The sequence below is a fragment of the Protopterus annectens genome, chromosome 10.part0 (genome assembly GCF_019279795.1).
Source record: "Protopterus annectens isolate FY-2018-M chromosome 10.part0, PAN1.0, whole genome shotgun sequence".
Classification (NCBI taxonomy): Eukaryota; Metazoa; Chordata; order Ceratodontiformes; family Protopteridae; genus Protopterus; species Protopterus annectens.
The window spans coordinates 158,994,276-159,015,514 of record NC_056744.1 but is presented as its reverse complement, the minus strand read 5'-3'; the positions used below and the strand labels follow the sequence as shown (position 1 = coordinate 159,015,514).

Genomic DNA, 21,239 nt, shown 5'->3' with positions numbered 1-21,239 from the left:
TTCTAAGGCTGGTTCTATAGCAGTACAGTCACAGAGCAGGCGATAAAAGATTGTGCGCCTTGTGGTAATGTCATCCTGATGTCATTCACCTTGATACTTGTCACATTTTCACGCCTTGATGGCTACAGTCACTGTATTTTATGGTCACAGAATGTAGTGAGCAGGATGGTTATGGCCATGTTGGTGCTGACCTGCTGACATGAAGCGACACCACATAATTTCTCCCTTCCAAGTTGAAGAGTTATTTGTGCCATAACTTTGTAATGCATTTATGGGAAGTAGTTTCAACATCAGTGTGTGTTTATTAATGTATTTTTTTTTGGGGGGGGGGGGGCAGTACCCATTTTGTAAAAGCAGTAGTAGCCTCTGGAATACTTCAGGTGTCAAGATGTGTAGTCTAGACTCAAGCAGTCTAGTATTTATGTAGCTGCATGGATTAAACTTTGCTTAACAGTTGGTTACAGTTGCTTTTCTAGTACTAAATCCATGTGCTGGAGTTCCTTAGAGTCCTGGGCCTAAAGACTGCAACTGCTATGATAGTCCTCCATTCAAAATGCACATGAAGGTAAAATGTAAGGATCCACTGAATTCCAAAAGCCACAACCAAACCTAGTGAAACACTGCTGTGGGTTATACTAGCAGACTGCAGGACCAAGTACAAAATGAAAAAGCCACACAGTGAAAATCTTCTTGTAGCTGAATTCAACAAGATAAAACACAAAGGAGCTCCACTGGATTCCAAGTAACCACTCCTTACATCAAACACAAACCAGGCTATGTGTGTAACAAGCAAATATTATTAAAACTGTGTAAAAATAACAAAAAAATCCCACCCATAACACCTGATCCAAGTCATTGTGTATTTAAAGTGATACAGGTTAACAAAATTGTTCACATGTAACAAACGTATACAATCATGATTCATGGAAAACACTACATGAAGCTATGAACAAGTAAAAAAAGAATGTATGGCAACAAAATAGTTCTAATTGTTTAAGATCACAAGACTGTATAAAAGTTGTGAACAGAGTAACAAAAAAAATGAATTGTACTCCAAATGGGTGTCACTAAAGTGTTGGACTTTCTGTGAACAGGGTAATTCCATTTGGGTAGCATGGTAGACCCAATTACACCTTCTTTGAGAGTTATATGGGAAAAGGTATTGTTGACTGGCCAACATGATTTGCAGATCACACTCTTCTGCCACCCCACACGTGATTCAGATAGTTATGACAGATGACTCCTCTTTTAGCAAGGGAGCTCACGGAGATTGCTTTCACATGGAGAGCTCAGCATTCCAGCCCCTTAACAAGCAGGACAGCCCTTACTAGAATGGATAGCTTTATAATTATGTGTTATAACAACAAGCAGATGATTCTAAAATGTTACCCTTTGTGTATACAGGCTGTGGCTTTGTGGGACTAGGCAACAAAAAGTCACACATCCATATTAGTTTTCTGCAAGCCTTGATGGATCACTAAGGAGACAGGCAGCTGGAGCCATTTAAAATGTACAGCCTCTAAATAGAAGTTACTAGGTGTGGTACTTTTATATGTCGCATGAGGAATGCCATAAATATATCTTTACCACTCCAGCAAATATAAAACTAAACAATGTTTTGCTCTAACATGCCAAGTCCTTAGGTGTTCTCACTAGATGTCCTATGATTATCCTGGAAGGAGAAATTAATTTACACCCGTAGCCTAATTTAAAATGCCTTTCTCAAGATTTAGAGAAGCAAAGAATTATATTCAGGACTGGCCCAGGCAAATTTGTTTTCCTTCTCAACAATTGTTAGAAGCCTCTTGACCTCATCTTTCCCTTCTAAAGCTATCGTATGATAAGGGGAACCTAGTGCATCCCAGGCTAATTGCTCCACTATCTTGTTACAAAGAAGTTGTTGTCACTAGGTTTGGGATATTTCTTCCACTCTGACAGCAGTTAAGGTTTCCATTCATCTATGCAGTCATTATGTTTGGCAATATCAAAAGGGATGTATGACGACTCTGCTGCAGTTCGCTAATTATTAGATTAAATGATTATGTTAGCCACTATAATGTTTAAATAGCTTACCATAAAGACTCACCTTTTCACTGTCTTTGCGATCTGTGTTTCCTTGAGAGAGAAGCCTTTAGCTCAGCTTGATGCTGTTTGCTTTTTCTTTGAGTGACACCTCACGTAAGTTCTCCTGCCTGGACCCTGAATCCAACATGGGACCGGTATTTTGTTCTTAACCAACATGAGATTCAGATGCTTTTTTTTGCGTTGTCTCCCTTTGAAACTGCTTCTATATTTAACATGTATATCCTATCTCACACAGCACTTTCCTGGTAGCCAAGTACAGTATAAGTTCACTTAGACAAATTTTAGAACTCTAACCGTATCATCTGAAAGCCTTCCTTCAATTTAATTTGGATAGGGTTACCTTTTATAACAATCCTAAATTATTTCCCAGAGTGGTTTCCAAGTTTACCATCAGTAAGGAAATACATTTGGTGGCTTTTTCTGGCTAAGACTGAGAGAAATTGTAGTATGTTGTCCATTAAAAGAGTAATCTGGCTGGAATCTGGTATACTTTGTGAAGGCAGACATTTTGTTGTAAAGTCCATTAGTTCTTACAACCATCCCCACTATAGTTAAGCTTGACTGATCTACAAGTCTGCATTTGAAAAGAAGTTCTCAGCTAGGAAGCGTTACTACTGCTATGTCTCCATTGTCATTTGGATATCTTATTATATTTGTTAAATCATCTTGACATGTTTGAACATTATGTCAGAGTACAATGGGAGTAAAGTTATTCTTCATGTTTTAATTTCAAAAGAATATTAGAGCACTGTTTGCTTTATGTATGTTCTGCTAGCCAAGAAAGCACTGCTTTTCTCATTTACTCAAGACAGATCCTTCAGTCTCATTACTGATTATGTCTGCTTAGATTTGTCACTGCATAGTTTTCTGCTACAAGAACAGAAGAAAAACACAGTCATTGAGTCTTCAATTAGTATGTTTATGCTCCTATAACTTGTTCTGCAACTCATGTGTTTAGCAGGCATTGTGGCCTAAGTCTGATTTTATAGTTAGATCCTATTTCTGTTTTTATTGTATCAAAACTATGGTGTTTGATGTTCATTCTAAGGACATGCTCTACTGAAAGATGTTACTCTAAAGGAAATAGTATGTTACTTACTTTCATCATAACTTTCAATCTTCAAAGGCATATCTCCCAGCAGAACTTTAGCATTCCCTGAGCACATAGGAGGATGGTGTGGTGTAAAGGTTGCCACTTGTCCCGTTGTCAGTGGGACACTCACGGGTTAAGCCACCTTTCCTGTTGCCCGCTGTATCAAGTAGTGGGACCTGAAAAGTCCCGCTTTTGCGATCGCACTGAATTGCCGTGGAAAAGTCGCCATTACTTCCGGCTTTTTCACAGCAATTTAGTTACGTCACCAACCCAGACTTGCAGGCAAAGCTGCTACCTGTTAGGTCCAGGTGCTTTAATTCGTGCAGCAATTGGCTGCAATTCACGAAAGGGGTGGGGATTGGGGCAGGAAGAGCCCTGCAAAGATCACGGCTGTAGGAGTGCTTTGTTTTAAGTGCTTCTACAGCCGCTAAAAAAAGACAGAGATTTTTTTTTATAACAAGCAATCCAGCCAGCCAGCCAGCCATCCTCCTTCAACTAGCCAGCCATCCTCCTCCTCTAGCCTGCCAGCAATCCTCCTCCAGCCAGCCAGCCATCCATCGTCCTCCTCCAGCCTGCCAGCCATCCTCTTCCAGCCAGCCAGCCATCCTCCTCCATCCATCCATCCATCCATTCATCCATCCATCCATCCATCCATCCATCCAGCCAGCCTCCTCCATCCATCCATCCATCCATCCATATCCTCTATCCATCCAGCCAGTCAGCCATCCTCATCCAGCCAGCCATCCTCCATCCAGCCAGCCATCCTCCTCCTACATCCAGCCAGCCAGCCATCCTCCTCCTCCATCCATCCAGCCATCCTCCTCCTCCATCCATCCAGCCAGCCAGCCATCCTCCTCCAGCCAGCCAGCCAGCCATCCTCCTCCTCCATCCATCCAGCCAGCCATCCAGCCATCCTCCTCCAGCCAGCCAGCCATCCATCCATGCAGCCAGTCATCCATCCATTCATGAATGCAGCCAGTCATCCATCCAGCCAGGCATCCATCCATCAAGCCATCCATCCAGCAGCTACTCCCACCAACCAGCTAGCCACTCCAGCCAGCCATCCATCCAGCCCCCAGTCATTCATGCAGCCATCCATCCATCCAGCCATGCATCCATTCATTCAGCCACCCATCAAGCCATCAATCCAGTCATTCAACCATCCAGCTGCTACTCCCAGCAACCAGCTAGCCACTCCAGCAGCCATCCGTCGTGCAGCATCTCCTACACCACTTTGGTGGTGATGTCATGGTAGAGGGTGTGGCCAGTGTCCTATTGGCCACACCCCATGTCCCACTTTGACCCACTTAAAAGGTGGCAACCCTATGTGGTGGTCTCAAATTCTCATCACTATCTTGTCTGATTTATTTCAGAAGAAGGAATATAAGTCAATATGAAGTGCCAGCTCTAAATCAGTTCTCCAGTAAAGATGATGATACAGAATCAGAGAAACATTGGAGGCATGGTTGACTGCTGTGTAAAAAGTTCGGATGGAAAAGCGGTGTCTTCTGGTTAGTGTTATTACAGTGGCACTTTCTGCCTGAGATACCTTAAAACATCTGGATTTACAAGGATGAGATGAAGTCTAAAAGTACACAAGACAGCAGAAAATTTATTTTTGCTCTGTTCTCTTTTGACTATCACCTTTTTTTCCTGGTAGCCCACTGATGCATTTGTAACCCCTTGGCAAATGTTTTCTGGCCTTATTCATTTCTGGGGGGGGGGGCAATAATCAAGTAAATCAGGCTCATGATGTGCATAGAACAACAAGCCGGGGTTGTCATAACTTAACCTCTCACTGTGCATGCCTACAACATGCTCAAAGGATTAACAAGCAATGGGCTCTGTGATTGCCATCCATGCCTCTGCATGTGATATTATCAAAGGGCACCCCCCTCCCATAAACCTTACTTCAGGGTGAGCTCTACTTCACCCACTGGAAATGTGCAACAGCACATGCTAGTCACTGCATTCCCCCTTGAGAGGATTTAGCAAGCTCTTCTCTTGTTTCCTGTCTCATTATCAGAGACACTACTCAAACCCCAGGCATCTGGAGTTCAGCCAGGGCCCTGTTTCGGTATGATATGGAGCTGGATTAAGACAGCAGGGACTTGTGACTATTTGGATAATACACTGGGCTAAATAAATATAGGCTTCCTTCAAAGAAACTTTAATATACCTTGAGATTAATCTAAGTGGGACTAGCATAGGTGTTTTATAGTCAAGAACTAATACAGTTATAATGAAATCCTGGATAAATATTACAGTAGTTTCAAAGTGGAACAGTACCTAGCCAGTCAGGAAAAAGGAAGATTAAAATGCTTTATGACTAGACTCAATGCATTCATAAGTGAAACTTTTGTTACATGATGTTTTGTTTTTCTTTCTTTCTTTTTTGATTCATACTATTAAGCCAGCTTGGTGTGTGTGTGTGTGTGTGTGTGTGTGTGTGTGTGTGTGTGTGTGTGTGTGTGTGTGTGTGTGTGTGTGTGTGAGATTGTGTGTGATTTGTTGACGTTGACGACTGGATGGGAGATAGGAAATTTACCTGGGGGATCACATCAGTCACCCTGCTAGACAGGGGTGCAGGGAAGTAAATATTGTGGGGAAAAAATAGCCAGGGAATTGTTATGGCTAGGCTTGTATAGGCCCTAGGGCCGATAGCCTAGTACCAACATATGATTCATTCTTCCCTAACACTATCACCCAAGGAAAATCTCCTTTGAGAGTTTCTGTGTTAGGGAAAAATGCTTGTTAGTACGGATCTATACTCATTATAAGTGATATTACTATCTGTTAATCAATTCTAAGTAAAAATAACATGCATACGTTTACAGGTGACTGTCATGAAATACATTTCAGCTTTGCCGTCCCAAGGGAGTGATTATTGATTGACTCATTTTTCATCAAACTTAATCACCCTCTGGAGTCATGTTGCATATCTTATGTTTTTGTCTATTAGTTATCTCTGCAGAAAAGACTGTAAGATTGAGATCTCAGGAATCTGTGACACGTGCATGAGTAGGAGAGTCAAAATTCTCAACAGTGAAGTGATTTGCTTTGTATTTGAAAGTGGATTGTGTTGATTTTTTTCTAGTATATGCATCTCACATTCAATTATTAAGTCTAAACTTTCTATGATCGTGTTGCTGCTATAAATACTGCTACAGAAGAGACATAGCACACTGTGGGACAACCTAGTTCCACCAAACTGGCCTTTCAACAGAACTGGATTTGCAGAAGTCTACATGGACAAAAGCGATAATTTATTTAAAGGATTGCACTAAATATTTCTACTCTCAAAAATTCTGAGATGGAATTTCATGTAGCAATGCAAGTATATGAAACTGATAATTTTACTAACAAAGCTGTTGCATGTCATCAATATCATCTGTATTGACTGATGCTTACTTTGTAAAGGAATAGTTTTCAAATATTTTAAAACATTTCTCAATATTATAAATTGTTAATCTACAAAATACAGATTTCTTATGTAATACACTGAAATGGGATGTTGCTTTTGTGATTTAGGAATTAAAGAAAAAAATAACATATAAGAGTAATTCTTAGTCAACTCATGAATCAGTCTTCATCAGTTTTTGTTTATTCTTTTCCAGTTCCATCTTCAGGGCCTACAAATATCTCGGCTTTGGCCACCACTTCAAGTAGCATCTTAGTCCGATGGAGTGAAATTCCAGAGCCAGATCGGAATGGACTTATTCTGGGCTACAAGGTCAATACATGTCCTATCACAAGCTATACTTTCAACTGCATGTTACAAATACAGCTATTTTCTGCTTGATTTTATAAATGTGAACACTTTTTATTCTTGTCACATTTTCTTTTTATTTTCTTTCCACAGTATAATCCAGGCACATTAGGTTCTCACATCCTGTATGAGTATTATTAAGCATCTAAATCTTATTTTACATTTCCATGCCATCTACTATTTCTCTATGCCTCATGCTTTTATGATTAAAAACTTACATTGAGACAGAGAAGTAAGTTTTCTTTTCAGATTCTCTGAAAACTGACACTCACACAGTATTGCTTTCCTGTGCCATTTTGCACTGTTTGACTTTCATCTGTTTTTAAATTCCTCCAGATGCAAAACAAAAAACTTAGTTTAAAGTGATTTGTCACTATTCCTACTTTCTTGGTTGCTTTATTATTGCAATGCATCCTTCCATGGTTTTTCAGTGATTGATTGTCAATGATTGCTCCATGATTTACAGTAATTTTAACTTTTTTTCTGTTATTTTTTATTGTGTGATGCTCCACCTCTTTGGAATTCTCTGTGGAATGCCCTCTGACCCTTAATGTCATGTTTGGCATCCCACAAAGCTGCACTTCAGTGCATGAAATCAATTCTGAGGACGGGGTTGTTTTTTTCAAGTGAAAATACTGATGCCCCAGTTTTCTGTTTAACTTCTGATGTTGGAATTCTAAATCCTTAAAAGGATTACCCTTATTTGTGTTCAGGAGGAATTTCCCATGACACTGACATTGATGTTGATGAGGGTTCATACCGTAGTGAAATTCTGCTCTAAAATTACTACTTGGCCAGTAATCTTGCATGTTATCCTGTACTATTATGTCTAATTGGTCACATAAACCGTATCACTCTCCTCAACTTTACATTGTTATGAAAGTTCACTTTACCACTGTTCTACCATAAAGTACTATGGGTCTTACCTTTATTAGTGTAAAAACACATACTGATCTAACTTTGAATGATTTTTCATATCACTTTATTGTGTTTTTATTATTGTTATTATCATATGTTTGTATACTGATTAGTCATACGTATCTTGTCAATGTTTTTCTTACTCCATGTTCAGTCATTGTTTTTTTTTTTTCATAATTGTAAGCTCAGACAATTATTTATACTATATATGTGTATCTCTCAGTATTTGTGGACTACCCCCGGGTCTCTGCTGAAGATGTTTTTTTCCACCTAGACCAACCTCCCCAGTCAACTAAAGCAATCAATCAATAAATAAATAAAGTAAGAAACCATGAATACTGTGGATTCTGCTGGGATATAATTAATTTCTTTTGCTGCGGATTACTAAAATATATATTTTTTCTAAATTGTTGACTGTATTACATTCATTTCATGGCCACACTTACTGTTATCACTGTTGATTGAAACCTGTGCTTTTTTCTGTTTGTTAATGTTTTGAGTGGAGGTGTATGTATGGGTAAAGTGTTTTTGTTTAGAATGAAGGGGAGGAAGTTAGTGAATGGTATGGATCTGTTTGAAAATCAGCTATGAATATAATGTTAGGAATGAGCACTGTAATAATCCTCACAGAAGCTGTGTCATACATTGTTAAGCTGCACACACACACACACACACACACACACACACACACACACACACACACACACACACACACACACACACACACAGACACACACACACACACACACACACACACACACACACACACACACACACACACACACACACACACACACACACATGAACACACACACTCATACACTTGCTCTTGGGAAAAGATGTACAATTTCGGGCATTGTTTCAGTTTTTCTGTATGTAAAACAATTTATTTATTTATTTATTTATTTATGAAGAAATTGTAGTGAGAAACTATAGGACAGGGCATATAGTTCAGTTTGTGATAGAACAAAGGCTTATACCTGAAAATATTATGGACAATAATAATAAAGCGAGGATGAAATAGGTTAATCTGTGTTTACTAGGCTAACGACCACAAGGGCCTTTTTAAGCCTAGCCATGCATTTCAAATCTCTGACAAGTTTTGACACCCTTGATAAGTGTAAGCATGGGCCTGGGAGATGAACCATTTACATTTACCTGTGTCCATTAGAGACATAGGTGCCAAACCAGGGATGAAGTTCCAGTTTCCCATCCAATTGTGCAAGATGCAGTTGAATTGTTTTAGGGAGGAACTCTGCTTCACATGGATGGGAAGCCTGCTCCATAGATGTGGTAGTCTCTGGGATACATACCTATCTCTCCAGCAGGTCCTGTTTATATCACCAGCAAGGTTTAAGTCTTTAGAATGGGTAATTCTGGTGCTGTTTGTTTTGCGGATATGCAGAAGGTCCATCAGAGTGGGGTCTGACAATGCCTTGTATGCCAGGCATAGATCTCCCCTCAAAAGCCTGAATGAGACAGAATACAGGGATAGGGCCTTGAGGTGGTCTGCACGGGACATTTTACTTATGCCCTGTATTCTTTTAGTGAGGAACCTCTGTGGACGTTCCAATTGTTGAATATGCCTAGTTAGGTATATACCAAAGGGGGCATTGTACTCAATGATAGGTCTGATGAATACTGAATACAGTGGAACAATGACTTCCTTGGACTTAGATGCCATGCCTTTGTTTATAAGTTGCGCAACATAGAATGATTTCTCACCACTGTAGACACATGATGGTCAAAGGCTATATTACTATCTATGTGTGTCCCTAAATCCCTGTCTACTGGGTCAGCTCTAAGGAGTGTGTTGTCAATATGATAGTTACCAGGGATAGATAACTTCCCAAAGGATACCATTATGCATTTCTTGGCATTTAGTTTTAGTCCATGGCTCTGACATCAGTTGTTTGTCTGTGTCAGCCCCTCCTGGAGAACTTTTGTGTCAGTGTGAGATTCAGTGACAGCTCCTAATTTGCAATCATCTGCAAATTTAGTCAGCCAGAGATCACTGACATTGGCCTTGACTTCTGAGAAGTAAATGCCAAAAAGAAGCAGTCCAAAGACTGATCCATGAGGAACCACTTGTGACTGGCCTCTTTGTAGAGGTGGACTCCCCAATTCTAACTTCCTAGGTCATGTCTGTGAGCCCATTGGCTATCCACCAGGTGACATACAGGTTTGCACCTAATCCCTTGAGTTTCTCAACAATGCCCGAGTGGGGTATTGCATCAAATGCCTTGGCCAGGTCAAGGTAGGCAGTGTGAATGATTTTGCCCTCATCCATTGCTTTGGTGACCTTCTGAAAGAAGTCCACCAAGTTGAGTAGGCATGATCTGCCCTTGACGAAACCAAACTGGGTTGGGTCCAGTGTCTGGAGGTTTACTATATCTCTATTGATCATCTCCATGATAATTCTTTCCATGGCTTTACATATAAGATTAGTGAGACTCATGGGCCTGTAGTTTCTAGGATCTGTAGATGACCCTCCTTTGTACAGAGGGATGACTGTTGATGATTATATTGCTGGGAGGATATCACAGAGAAAAACTTTGATGTGCACATGGGAGTGGTGTATGAAGTATGCAGTGATATTGTGTTAAAATTGTGTGTGCGCGTGTGTGTGTGTGTGTGTGTGTGTGTGTGTGTGTGTGTGTGTGTGTGTGTGTGTGTGTGTATGAAAACCCAGTCAGGAACATTTTACAGTAATCGGGGAAACTGGGAGATATGCACAGCACAGCTAGCATCATGTCTTGGTTTAGATGCCTGAAAACAATACACAAATGAGGAACTAGTGTCTTACATAGAATTTCCCCTTGTTACGAGGGTTTTCTTGTGAAGGAGGAGTCAGAAAGACTGTTGGCAGTTGTTAAGATGTCATTTCTGGATACACCTTATTTGTATGGAAATGAGGGTGGACCAATGGTTTGAGTTCTTTCTGATCCCCACCTTCCCACACTATAACGGATGCAGGTACATGGTAGGTTTAAAGATGGAATTTAAAGGGGGAATCATTATTTAAGATCATTAAGCTGCCAATGCAAGGATCCTTATCCATCGGAGAATAAAATAAAAAAAATAATAAATAAATACAAATAAATAAATAAATTAAACAATTAATAAATATTTTGGTCAATAAAATGTAGTAGGTTACTGAATGCAAAGAAAATGACAAGAAAAAAAATGACTGAGTAAAATATGTGTTTTACAAGTGTCATACAGTGAAAATGGAACTTAGATTCCTTGGTCTCTCTGAAAAATTTTTGAGCTATGAGAGGACAAAGAAATTTAAAAAAGTAACTCGGAAACTGAATAACTAAATATAACTTGTGTTTTTCAGGTGGTATACAGAGAAAAAGACTCTGATTCTCCAGTAAAATTTTGGTTAGTAGAAGGAAATTCTTCAAGGAGTGTCCAGCTAGAAAACCTTGGAAAATATGTTCTGTTTGAAATTCAGGTATTGGCTTTCACACGAATTGGAGATGGAATTCGTAGCACCCCTCCTATTCTAGAGAGAACATTAGATGATGGTGAGTTTTGCTTCAGATTTCCTGTACTTTTTCATAGTCTTCATAATGCATGCTATTTCTGGCAGTTGCATGGTCCACACACTACTGAGTAAATGCCATCTATTCAAGACATACACATTTAAAAACAGAGTTCCACAAAGATGAACAGTTGATAGTGCTGGATCTGCTTTTTATTAAACTTTCGCACATGCAACCTGTAATGAAGACTGCTGGCTTTGCTGTATGTTGTTCATAGGTTCATAGGTGTGTACTAGGCTAATAGCCCTGGAGCCTATACAAGCCTAGCCATAGGATTACCCTGGCATAGTGCCACGTGACCTTAGTTCCCAGTGCCTCTGTTGAGTAGAGCCACTGGAGTTATCCTCGGGGTGAATTTTCTGTTTCCCATCCACTCATCATGATTTCTCTTGAAGTGGGTCAGCGAGGTGCTCTGCTTGAGATGTATGGAATGCCTGTTCCATAACGTGGGCAGTCTCTGGGTTATGAACCTGTCCTGCCAGCATGTTCTGTTAATTGTGGTAATGAGGTTGAGCTCTCTGAAGCGTGTGGTGTGGAAGGATTGGGATTTCTTTAGATTTAGCATTTCTAACAGAGGTGGGTCAGACTTGGCTTTGTAAGTCGAGCAGAGATAGCCTCTAAGTAGGCGATGTGAGACAGAAAATAGTTGGAATCTTTTGAGTCTGTCCATATAGGACAAGTGTTTAAGGCCTAGGATAATCTTTGTGAGGTACTTTTGTGGCCTCTCCAGTTGTTGCAGGTGTCTAGTGAGGTATGTGCCAAATGGGGCATTGTACTCAATGATTGGCCTAATGAGGAAAGAGCAGAGGGAGACAATGGCATCTTTCTTCCTGGATGCAAAACCCTTAGTAATGAGATGTGCCACAAAGCAGGACTTTCTGACCACAGTGGCAATGTGGTGATCAAAAAAGAGGTTGCTGTCAACCTGTGTTCCTAGATCTCTTATAACGCCTTCTGTGTTCAGTAGGCTACCATCAATGTGGTAACTCAAAGGAACCGTGTTTTTCCCAAAGGGGATGACGACACATTTTTTGGCATTTAGCTTAAGGCCATGGTTCTGACACCAGTCAGTCTTAGTGAGGCCATTCTGTAGGATGTCAACATCATTTGGGGAGTTAATAATAGCTCCCAACTTGCAATCGTCTGCAAACCTTGTCAGCCAACGTCCCTTCGTGTTGGCCTGGACTTCAGAGAAGTAAATACCAAACAGGAGAGGACCCAGGACCAAACCCTGTGGGACTCCACTCGTGACTAGTCGGCAGTCTGACTTGGAGTCAGCCTAGCTTAGTGAGTTTTTCTATGATTCCTGAGTGGGAAATGGTATCAAAAGCCTTGGCCAGATCAAGGTGGGCTGTATGAACCACCTTGCCTTCATCCACAGCTCTGCTGAATGACTCAAAGAAGTCAACGAAGTTGAGCAGGCATGATCTACCCTTCACAAAACCAAACTGTGTGGGATCCAGAGTTTGGAGATTCCCTGTGTCCTTGTTTATTAGGTCCATGATGATGCATTCCATAGCTTTGCATATCAGACTCGTCAGGCTAATGGGGCGATAGTTCCCAGGGTCTGTAGTTGCGCCTCCTTTGTAGAGAGGGATGACTGTAGCAGTGTGACATATGGTAGGGACAAAGCCTGAGGTGAGGCTGTGATTGAACAGGGCACACAGGTGAGGTGCCAGTTCACTCTATAGTTCATGCAGAACACAGCCAGGGTTATTGTCAGATCCCATAGAAGCTGTATTCTTTCCCTTGGACAGTGCTGTTTTAACCTGTGCAGCAGTAATACTGGGTGCCTGGCAGTCTACTGGTATTGTGATTGATCCTTTGTGGGGGAGGGTGGGGTAAAGTTGGCACTGAATCCATCGGCCAGTATACTGGCAATATATGTTGGCTCGGTATAGGAGGTACCAGTGCAGTATCTTACAGCAAATCTGGGTATTGCCGTGGAGATTTTTTACATAACTATAGAAGGCCTTATGTTTGTCTTTACAGTCAATTGCTGCAATTCTGTTTTCATAGCTAGCTTTAGAGGATTTGATGAGGGATCTCAACTTTTTGTTGAGGTTGATAAGGGAGTTTCTCCAGTCTTGGAACTTCACCTTATTCTGAATAAGTTTCCTCCTTCTGTTTGTTTATGGCAGGTGACCACCAGATTGGCTTCCTTTTTTGCAGGAGAGCGTCTTGGTTCTATTGGGTATGGAGAGATCCTTGCATTTGTGTACGTGTTAGTACAGTGCATTGGTGTATGATTCAGTGGTCATGTAACTATTCTCCATTTGCATGGGTGCCATGAAGTTAGCCACCTCTGTTTTTAGGAGCCAAAAGTTAGCTTTGGAGAAGTTTTTCATGGTGGTTACCTTTGCGAGGGGGGGGTGGGATGCGGATTTCCAAGGTGATTAGTTTGTGGTCAGATCTAACTAGGGAGAAGCTGACTATTGGTGTAGAGCAACTGTCACCCATGTTAGTAATGACCAGGTCAAGGATGTTGATACCTTTAGTGGCGGTAATAACAAGCTGGTCCAGGGCATTGGAATTAATGAACTCCAGGAAACAGGAAAGTGTGTTGGTACATGAGTAGTTTTCCCATTTAATGGAGCGGTAGTTGAAGTCACCTAGTAAGAGAGTGCTAGGTTTGAACCTAATATTCTCCAGGGTGCTTAGAATGTGGAGTGTGACTCTTGGGACATGGTTGGGGACCTATAGTAGGCTATGACCTGAATTGCTGTCTTACCCAATGTTAGCTGCACCTGAAGTATCTCTGATGCGTTATGTTAGGCTACAAGTCTGGAGGTGCGCGCATCCTTTATGAATAGGGAAACACCACTGCCTTTGGAGCTTCGGTCCAAGTTCTGGGGCCGAAAGGTGTAGAATGAGTTATAGCCTGGTAGTACATGGGTGCTTTCTGCTGCCTTGAACCAGGTCTCTGTTACAGCACAAATGTTGATGTTCTCCATTTTAAGGTGTGCTTCGAGTGAGTGCATTTTGAGATTTAGACTTCTAGCATTGAGCATCATGACCCTCAGATTGCATTTGTTTGTAGCTGTTATGGTGGTAATTTGGTCTTTGGAATACCACCTAAAAAAGGCACTATAGGGTTGGCAAGAGCCTTGGCAAGTATCCGGAAGCCCAGGGGGGGACAGATGCAGGCCATCTCTGGCAAAGCATTAAGGTCTGACAATTATGTCATCCCAGGCAGACAGATACTGGATCCCCTTAGAATGGCACCAGAAACTTAGCCAATTGTTGAAATCAGTCATTTTCTGCTTGTACTGTGGTATCATTCTGGGTGATGGTAGGAAGCTGCTCAGGGCTAGAGTCATACCCGCCAGGGGTACATAATCCGAGAGCTCCTTCATGTCTTTTTTCATGTAGTTCAGGAAGGTACGTCTCAGGTCATTCAAACCCACATGTACAATGACAGAGTCATATTTGTACCTGTTGTTGAGGGACCTGAGTGTGTGCATTATGTGGCGGATCATGGCACCTCACAGGCAGATGACTGTTACTTTCTCCTTATTCAACCTAGTGAATGGGACATCATTGTGCCTCAGTATCGAGTCACCTATCACTAGTGTGTTAGGCATGCTGTTTTACCTTAGAGGCTTTGGTTGAGTGGCACACTGTTTAGGAGAGTTATGTGTCTAGTGATTAGTGTTGTGTTGTGTTGTGGTGGTCGAATGCATTTCTGCCTTAGAGGTCTCTGCTGCTTGTGTAGATTTTTATTGAGAGCCTCCGTGAAGTGTGTGGTTTGTGTTTTTATGTGAAGGCAGTGCTGGCGTATGTTCTGGAGGGCTATGTGTTCCATGTGGTGTGGTGCAAGTGCTGACCTTCTCATCTTGACCAGCTATTCTGGTCTTGGCTGGAGAGTGCGTAGCTTCCAGTTTGGATATATAAGTGCATCTCTTGCAAGTCTGAGTGTTGGGAGGTAAGAGGAGAGGGATGTCAGTGTATATGAAGCAGTTGCTACATTGCCTCAGGATGCCCAAGTTCACCAGGTTAATAGGAAAAAACACAGGGAACTGACCTTTACACATGCCTGGACTGAATCTGTTTCCTTTTAGTACGTTTAGTGCTGGTAGCACTTTTATGTGCTAAAATAATTGCTACAAGAAGTCTGGTAGAATGCTAGACTAATAGGCTAGTATAAGTGCAGGAGAGGAGAGAACTAGTAGATCTAAGGGAAAAATTGAAGAGCAGACACTGGCACCCCTCAGAAGCTTAGAAACAGTCCTGGATACAGCAAGTCTGTATCTGGACTAGACTAGTTACAGGAAAGGTGGGAAACAAGCGCAAATGCGGGTTTTTAAGCCAGAATGTTGAGAGATGGAAAAACTGCCCAAACGGCCAATAAGCTACAATTTCTGGGCCAGAAGCCACTCCTCTTATGGTAGATAGGCTTCCTAGTGCTTACCACTCCCACTGATAAGCTAGAAGGCTTCCCTCCAACACAGAAATGCTTGGGGAGCTCAGAAACTTACAGACAGTCCTGGATACAGCAAATCTGTATCTGGACTAGACTAGTTACAGGAAAAGGAGGAAACAAGCTGAAACGCAGGCTTTTAAACCAAAAAGTTGAAAGAGATGGAAAAAATGCCCAAACGGCCAATAAACCACAATTTCTGGGTCAGAAACCACTCCTCTTTGGTAGATAGGCTACCTAGTGCTTACCACTCCCACTGATAAGCTAGAAGTCTTCCCCCCAACACAGAAAGGCTTGGGGGGCTCAGAAGCTTACAGATAGTCTTGGATGCAGCAAATCTGTATCTGGACTAGACCAGTTACAGGAGAAGCGGGAAACAAACTCAAACTCGGGCTTTTAAACCAGAAAGTAGAAAGAGATGGAAAAAAACTGCCCAAATGGCCAATAAACCACAATTTCTGGGCCAGAAACCACTTCTTATGTGGTACGCTACATAGGTTCATAGGTTCATAGGTAGGTACTAGGCTATCGGCCCTGGGGCCTATACAAGCCCAGCCAAAAAAGTTCCCTGGCTTTTGCCACCCAAGAAAATTATTTTCCTGTGCCACTATTGAGCAAAGCCACAGAGGCAGAGGTGATCCCCGGGGTGAATTTCCTATTTCCCATCCGATCATCAAGATTTTTCTTGAAGAGTGCTAATGAGGAGCTTTGTTTGATATAGATAGGTAGTTTATTCCAGAGTATGGGAAGTCTCTGCGACAGGAATCTATCCCTCCGGCATGTTCTGTTTATTGTGGTGACAAGGTTTAGGTCCCTAGACCGTGTAACTCGGAGGGATTGGGATTTCTTTAAGTGGAGCATGTCCAACAGCTCTGGGTTTGACATAGCTTTGTATGTTAGGCAGAGATCACCTCTGAGTAGGCAATATGCGATGGAGTAAAGTTGGAGTTTTTTGAGACGGTCAGCGTAGGGCATCTGTTTGAGGCCGGTAATCCTCTTTGTGAGGTATTTCTGCGGCCTTTGCAGTTGTTGGAGATGTCTTGTGAGGTACATACCAAAAGGGGCGTTGTACTCTATAATGGGTCTAATGAGTGATGAGTAGAGGGAAACAATGACCTCTTTTTTTCTGGATGAGAAACCTTTTGTGATGAGGTGTGCCACGTAGAAGGATTTCCTGACTACTGTGGCAATGTGATTATCAAAGGAGAGACTACTGTCCACCTGTGTCCCAAGGTCTCATCACACTTTCGGTGTTAAGTATACTACCGCCTATGTTGTAGTTCATGGATACAGAGTTTTTACCAAATGGGATGACAATGCACTTTTTGGCATTGAGCTTGAGGCCATGGCTTTGACAGCAGGCATCTGTCTCAGTGAGGCCCTTTTGTAGATGTCCACATCATTAGGAGTTTCGATTATGGCTCCTAGTTTGCAGTCATCTGCGAACTTCGTTAGCCAAAGACCTTCTGTGTTAGCCTGTACTTCAGAGAAGTAGATACCAAACAGGAGAGGACCCAGGACTGAACCCTGTGGTATTCCACTTGTCACTGGTCTGAAGTCGGATTTGGAGTCTGCTACTTTCACAGTGTGGGTTCTGTCAGTGAGCCAATTGGCAACCCATCTTGTGACATAGGGATTTATGCCTAGTTTAGTGAGTTAATCTATAATTCCAGAGTGGGGATGGTGTCAAAAGCCTTGGCAAGATCTAGATAGGCTGTGTGAACCACCTTACCCTTGTCTACGGCTTTGGTGACTGCTTCAAAGAAGTCTATCAGGTTTAGGAGACATGATCTGCCTTTTACAAACCCAAACTGGGTGGGATCCAGAGTTTGAAGATTACCAATGTCTTTGTTTATAAGTTCCATGATGATACGTTCCATGGCCTTGCAGACCTGGCTCGTCAGGCTAATGGGGCGGCAGTTCCCGGGCTCCATGGTGGCTCCCTCCTTGTGGAGTGGGATAACCATTGCTGTGCGCCACTCAGCAGGCAGAAAGCCTGAGGTGAGGCTATGATTGAACATGGTACTTAGGTGGGGTGCCAGTTCGTTCTGTAGTTCATGTAGAATGCAGCCTGGGATGTTGTCTGGTCCCATGGATGCTGTGTTCTTGGCTTTGGAGAGTGTGGCTTTTACCTGTGCAGCCATGATTACAGGAACTTTGCATTCTTCCGGTATAGAGATGGGCTCTTTAGGGGGTGAGAGGGGGTAAAGTTGGCACTGAAACTATCTGCCAGGATGTTGGCAATATCATTTGGGTCTGTATATTTAGTGCCATTGTGCTGTAACTCAGAGCGGATCTGAGTGTTACCATTCAGATTCTTGACATAGCTATAGAATGCTTTCTGGTTGTCTTTAGAATCAGTGGCGATTTTGTTTTTGTAACTAGCTTTGGAGGATTTTATCAGGGATCGCAGCTTCTTACTGAGGCTGACCAGGGAGCTCCTCCACTCGTGGGATTTTACTGTCTTTTGCAAGAGTTTCTTCCTTCTGTTGTACAGTTTGTTTCTGGCAGGGGACCACCAGATTGACTTCCTTTTTTTAGAGGATAGCGTCTTGGCTCTGTTTGGGATAGCACGATCCATGCACTCATGTAAGTGCTTATAAAGTGCAATTGTGTAGGATTCAGTAGTCATAACTGTATTGTCCATCTGCATGGGTGTCATGAAGTTCACCCCTTCTGTCTTAAGAAGCATGAAGTTGGCTTTGGAGAAATTTTTTTATTATGGTTTCCTTAATGGGGGGGTGGAGGCAGGATGTGGATATCTAGGGTAATTAGCTTATGGTCGGATCGGACCAATGAGGCACTGACTTCAGGTATGGAATGACTAGATCTAGGATATTGTTGCCCCTGGTGGGGGTGTGGATAAGTTGATCCAGGGCACTGGAATTTATGAATTCCAGAAAGCGTTGAGTGATGGAGTTGGTACATGGGTAGTTTTCCCAGTTAATGGTGGGGTAGTTGAAATCGCCCATTATTAGGGTGTTTGGTTGAACCCTAATATTTTCCAGTACATTAAGAAATGAGGAGTGGGAATCCTGGGGCATGGTGGGTGATCTGTAGCAAGCTACAATTTGGATTGCAGTTTTGCCCAGAGTTAGTTGCACTTGGATAACCTTGGCTGCATTATGCTGAGCAACTAGCCTGGAGGTGTGGATATCCTTAATGAATATGGCTACACCTCTGCCTTTGGTGTTCCGGTCCAGGTTACATGGCCGAAAAGTGTGGTATGAGTTATAGCCTGGTAGTGCAGGGGTGCTGTCTGGAGCCTTGAACCAGGTCTCAGTCACTGCACAGATATCGATGTTCTCCATTTTAAGGAGTGCCTCGAGTGAGTGCATTTTGAGATTTAGACTTTTGGCATTGAGTAGCATCATCCTCAGTTTTTGCTTGCCTGTTCCTGTTACGGTGGTGAATTTGTCATTTGAACCTTGCCTAAAAAAGGCACTATAGGGGCGGCAAGAACCTTAGCCAGTATCCAGAATCCCAGGGGTGACAGGTGCAGCCCATCACTGGCAAAGCATCATGGTCTGTCGACCATGTCATCCCAGGCAGACAGATACTGGATCCCTTTAGAATGGCACCAGAAGCTTAGCCAATTGTTGAAGTCGGTCATTTTGTCCTTGTACTGCAGCATCATTCTGGGTGATGGCAGAATGCTACTCAGGGCTAGAGTCATACCTGCCTGGGCTACAAGATCGGAGAGCTCTTCCATGTCTCTTTTCATGTAGTCCAGGGAGGTACGTCTCAGGTCATTCACACCAACATGGACAATGACAGAGTCATATTTGTACTTGTTGTGGAGTGACCTGAGTGCGTAGGTTATGTGGTGGATCCTGGTACCCGACAGGCAGCTGACAGTAACCTTCTCCTTGTTTAGCCTGGTGAGTGGGACATCAGTGTGCCTGACTGTAGAGTCGCCTATGACTAGTGTGTTGGGTACGTTGTTTTGCCTTATTGGCTGTGGTTGAGTGGCACACTGAGTCTGCGGGCTATGTGTCATTTGGGTTGTGTTGGGGGTGGAGGTTGCTTGCATTTCTGCTTTGGAGGTCTCTGTTGCTTGAGCAGATTATTATTGAAAGCCTCCACAAATGTTTTTGTGTTTCTATGTGTGGATTTTGGTGGTGTAGATTTAGTGAGACTATGTGATGAGTGTGGTGTGGTGCAAGTGTTTACCTTCTCCTCTTGACTGTCAAGTTCAGTCTTGATTGGAGAGATCTTTACCTCCAGTTTGGCTAGATAAGTGCATCTCTCACAGGTTGTAGTGTTGGGTGGTAGGAGGAGAGGGTTGTCTGTGTACATGAGGTAATTTCTACATTGCCCCAAGATGCCCAGATTCATCAGATAGACAGGAGAGAACACTGGGAGCTGACCCTTGGACATGCCTGAATAAAAAAACTATTTCCTCTAGATAAGTGAGGAAAGTGAGTACAAGAGCTGTTTTTCTCTAAGCAAGTGAGGAAAGTAAGTACCAAAACTGTTTTCCTCTAGGTAATGAGGAAGGCTGAGTGCTGTAGTAATTAGTAGGTTATTTAGTGCTTACAAGTTCTGAACAAGTGCTGATCACGATTAAGCAAATTCAAGTGTTAAAAGTAAGAATCTGTATCTGGACTAAACTAGTTACAGGAAAGGGGGGAAACAAGTGCAAATGTGGGCTTTTAAATCAGAAAGTTGAGAGAGATGGAAAAACTGCCCAAACGGCCAATAACTACAATTTCTGGGCCAGAACCACTCCTTATGTGGTGGATAGGTTACCTAGTGCTTACCACTCCCACTGATAAGCTAGAAGGCTTCCCTCCAACACAGAAAGCTTGGAGGGCTCAGAAGCTTACATACAGTCCTGGATACAGCAAATCTGAATCTGAACTACACTAGTTACAGGAAAAATATTTTTTATTTATTTATTTATTTTTATATATACAGAAAAGTAGCTAAAACAGCAGTCAAAACAATTCAAATACAGTGCAAGCTAGCACACTTGAGTATGTAGCAATGTTAGACCAAACAGTTTAAAAATGAAATTAAATTAGAAATAACTAAAAACAATGCAGAAGGAGTCTGGTGGGTAGAATGAGGTAAAGAGATGGGACTGGGGGGAGTGTCCCAGATAAAATCTACAGTGGTGGCAGGCAACTGCAAAAACATCCAAATTTAAACAATACAGGAATAGGGAGGATGGGTATGAGAAAACCAACCCCTTCAGCAGAGATCTGAAAAACTATACAGTGAAGCAAAAATAACAGTGCACAACTCTGAAGTCAGCCAGCAATGATATAAAATTAGTCAAACAACAATTACCAGTACACAACTCTGAAGTGCCAGAAAAATATACTCAGCTCTGTATATCTCCAGATAGCTTGAAGAGCACTCTTTTAGGACACAGGAAGGCTCCAACAATGACATGCG

The 21,239-nt window shown here is 42.2% G+C and overlaps 1 protein-coding gene across 1 annotated transcript in view; it reads left to right on the top strand.

Moving 5' to 3' along the window:
* The window catches only part of SDK2 (sidekick cell adhesion molecule 2), a 1,526,639-nt gene that overhangs the window by 1,056,041 nt on the left and 449,359 nt on the right, over positions 1 to 21,239 (top strand). Inside the window, exons 25-26 of the mRNA XM_044085131.1 lie at positions 6,796 to 6,911; positions 11,209 to 11,398. Of these exons, the coding sequence (XP_043941066.1) occupies positions 6,796 to 6,911; positions 11,209 to 11,398 (306 nt within the window). The remainder of the gene's footprint in view (positions 1 to 6,795; positions 6,912 to 11,208; positions 11,399 to 21,239) is intronic.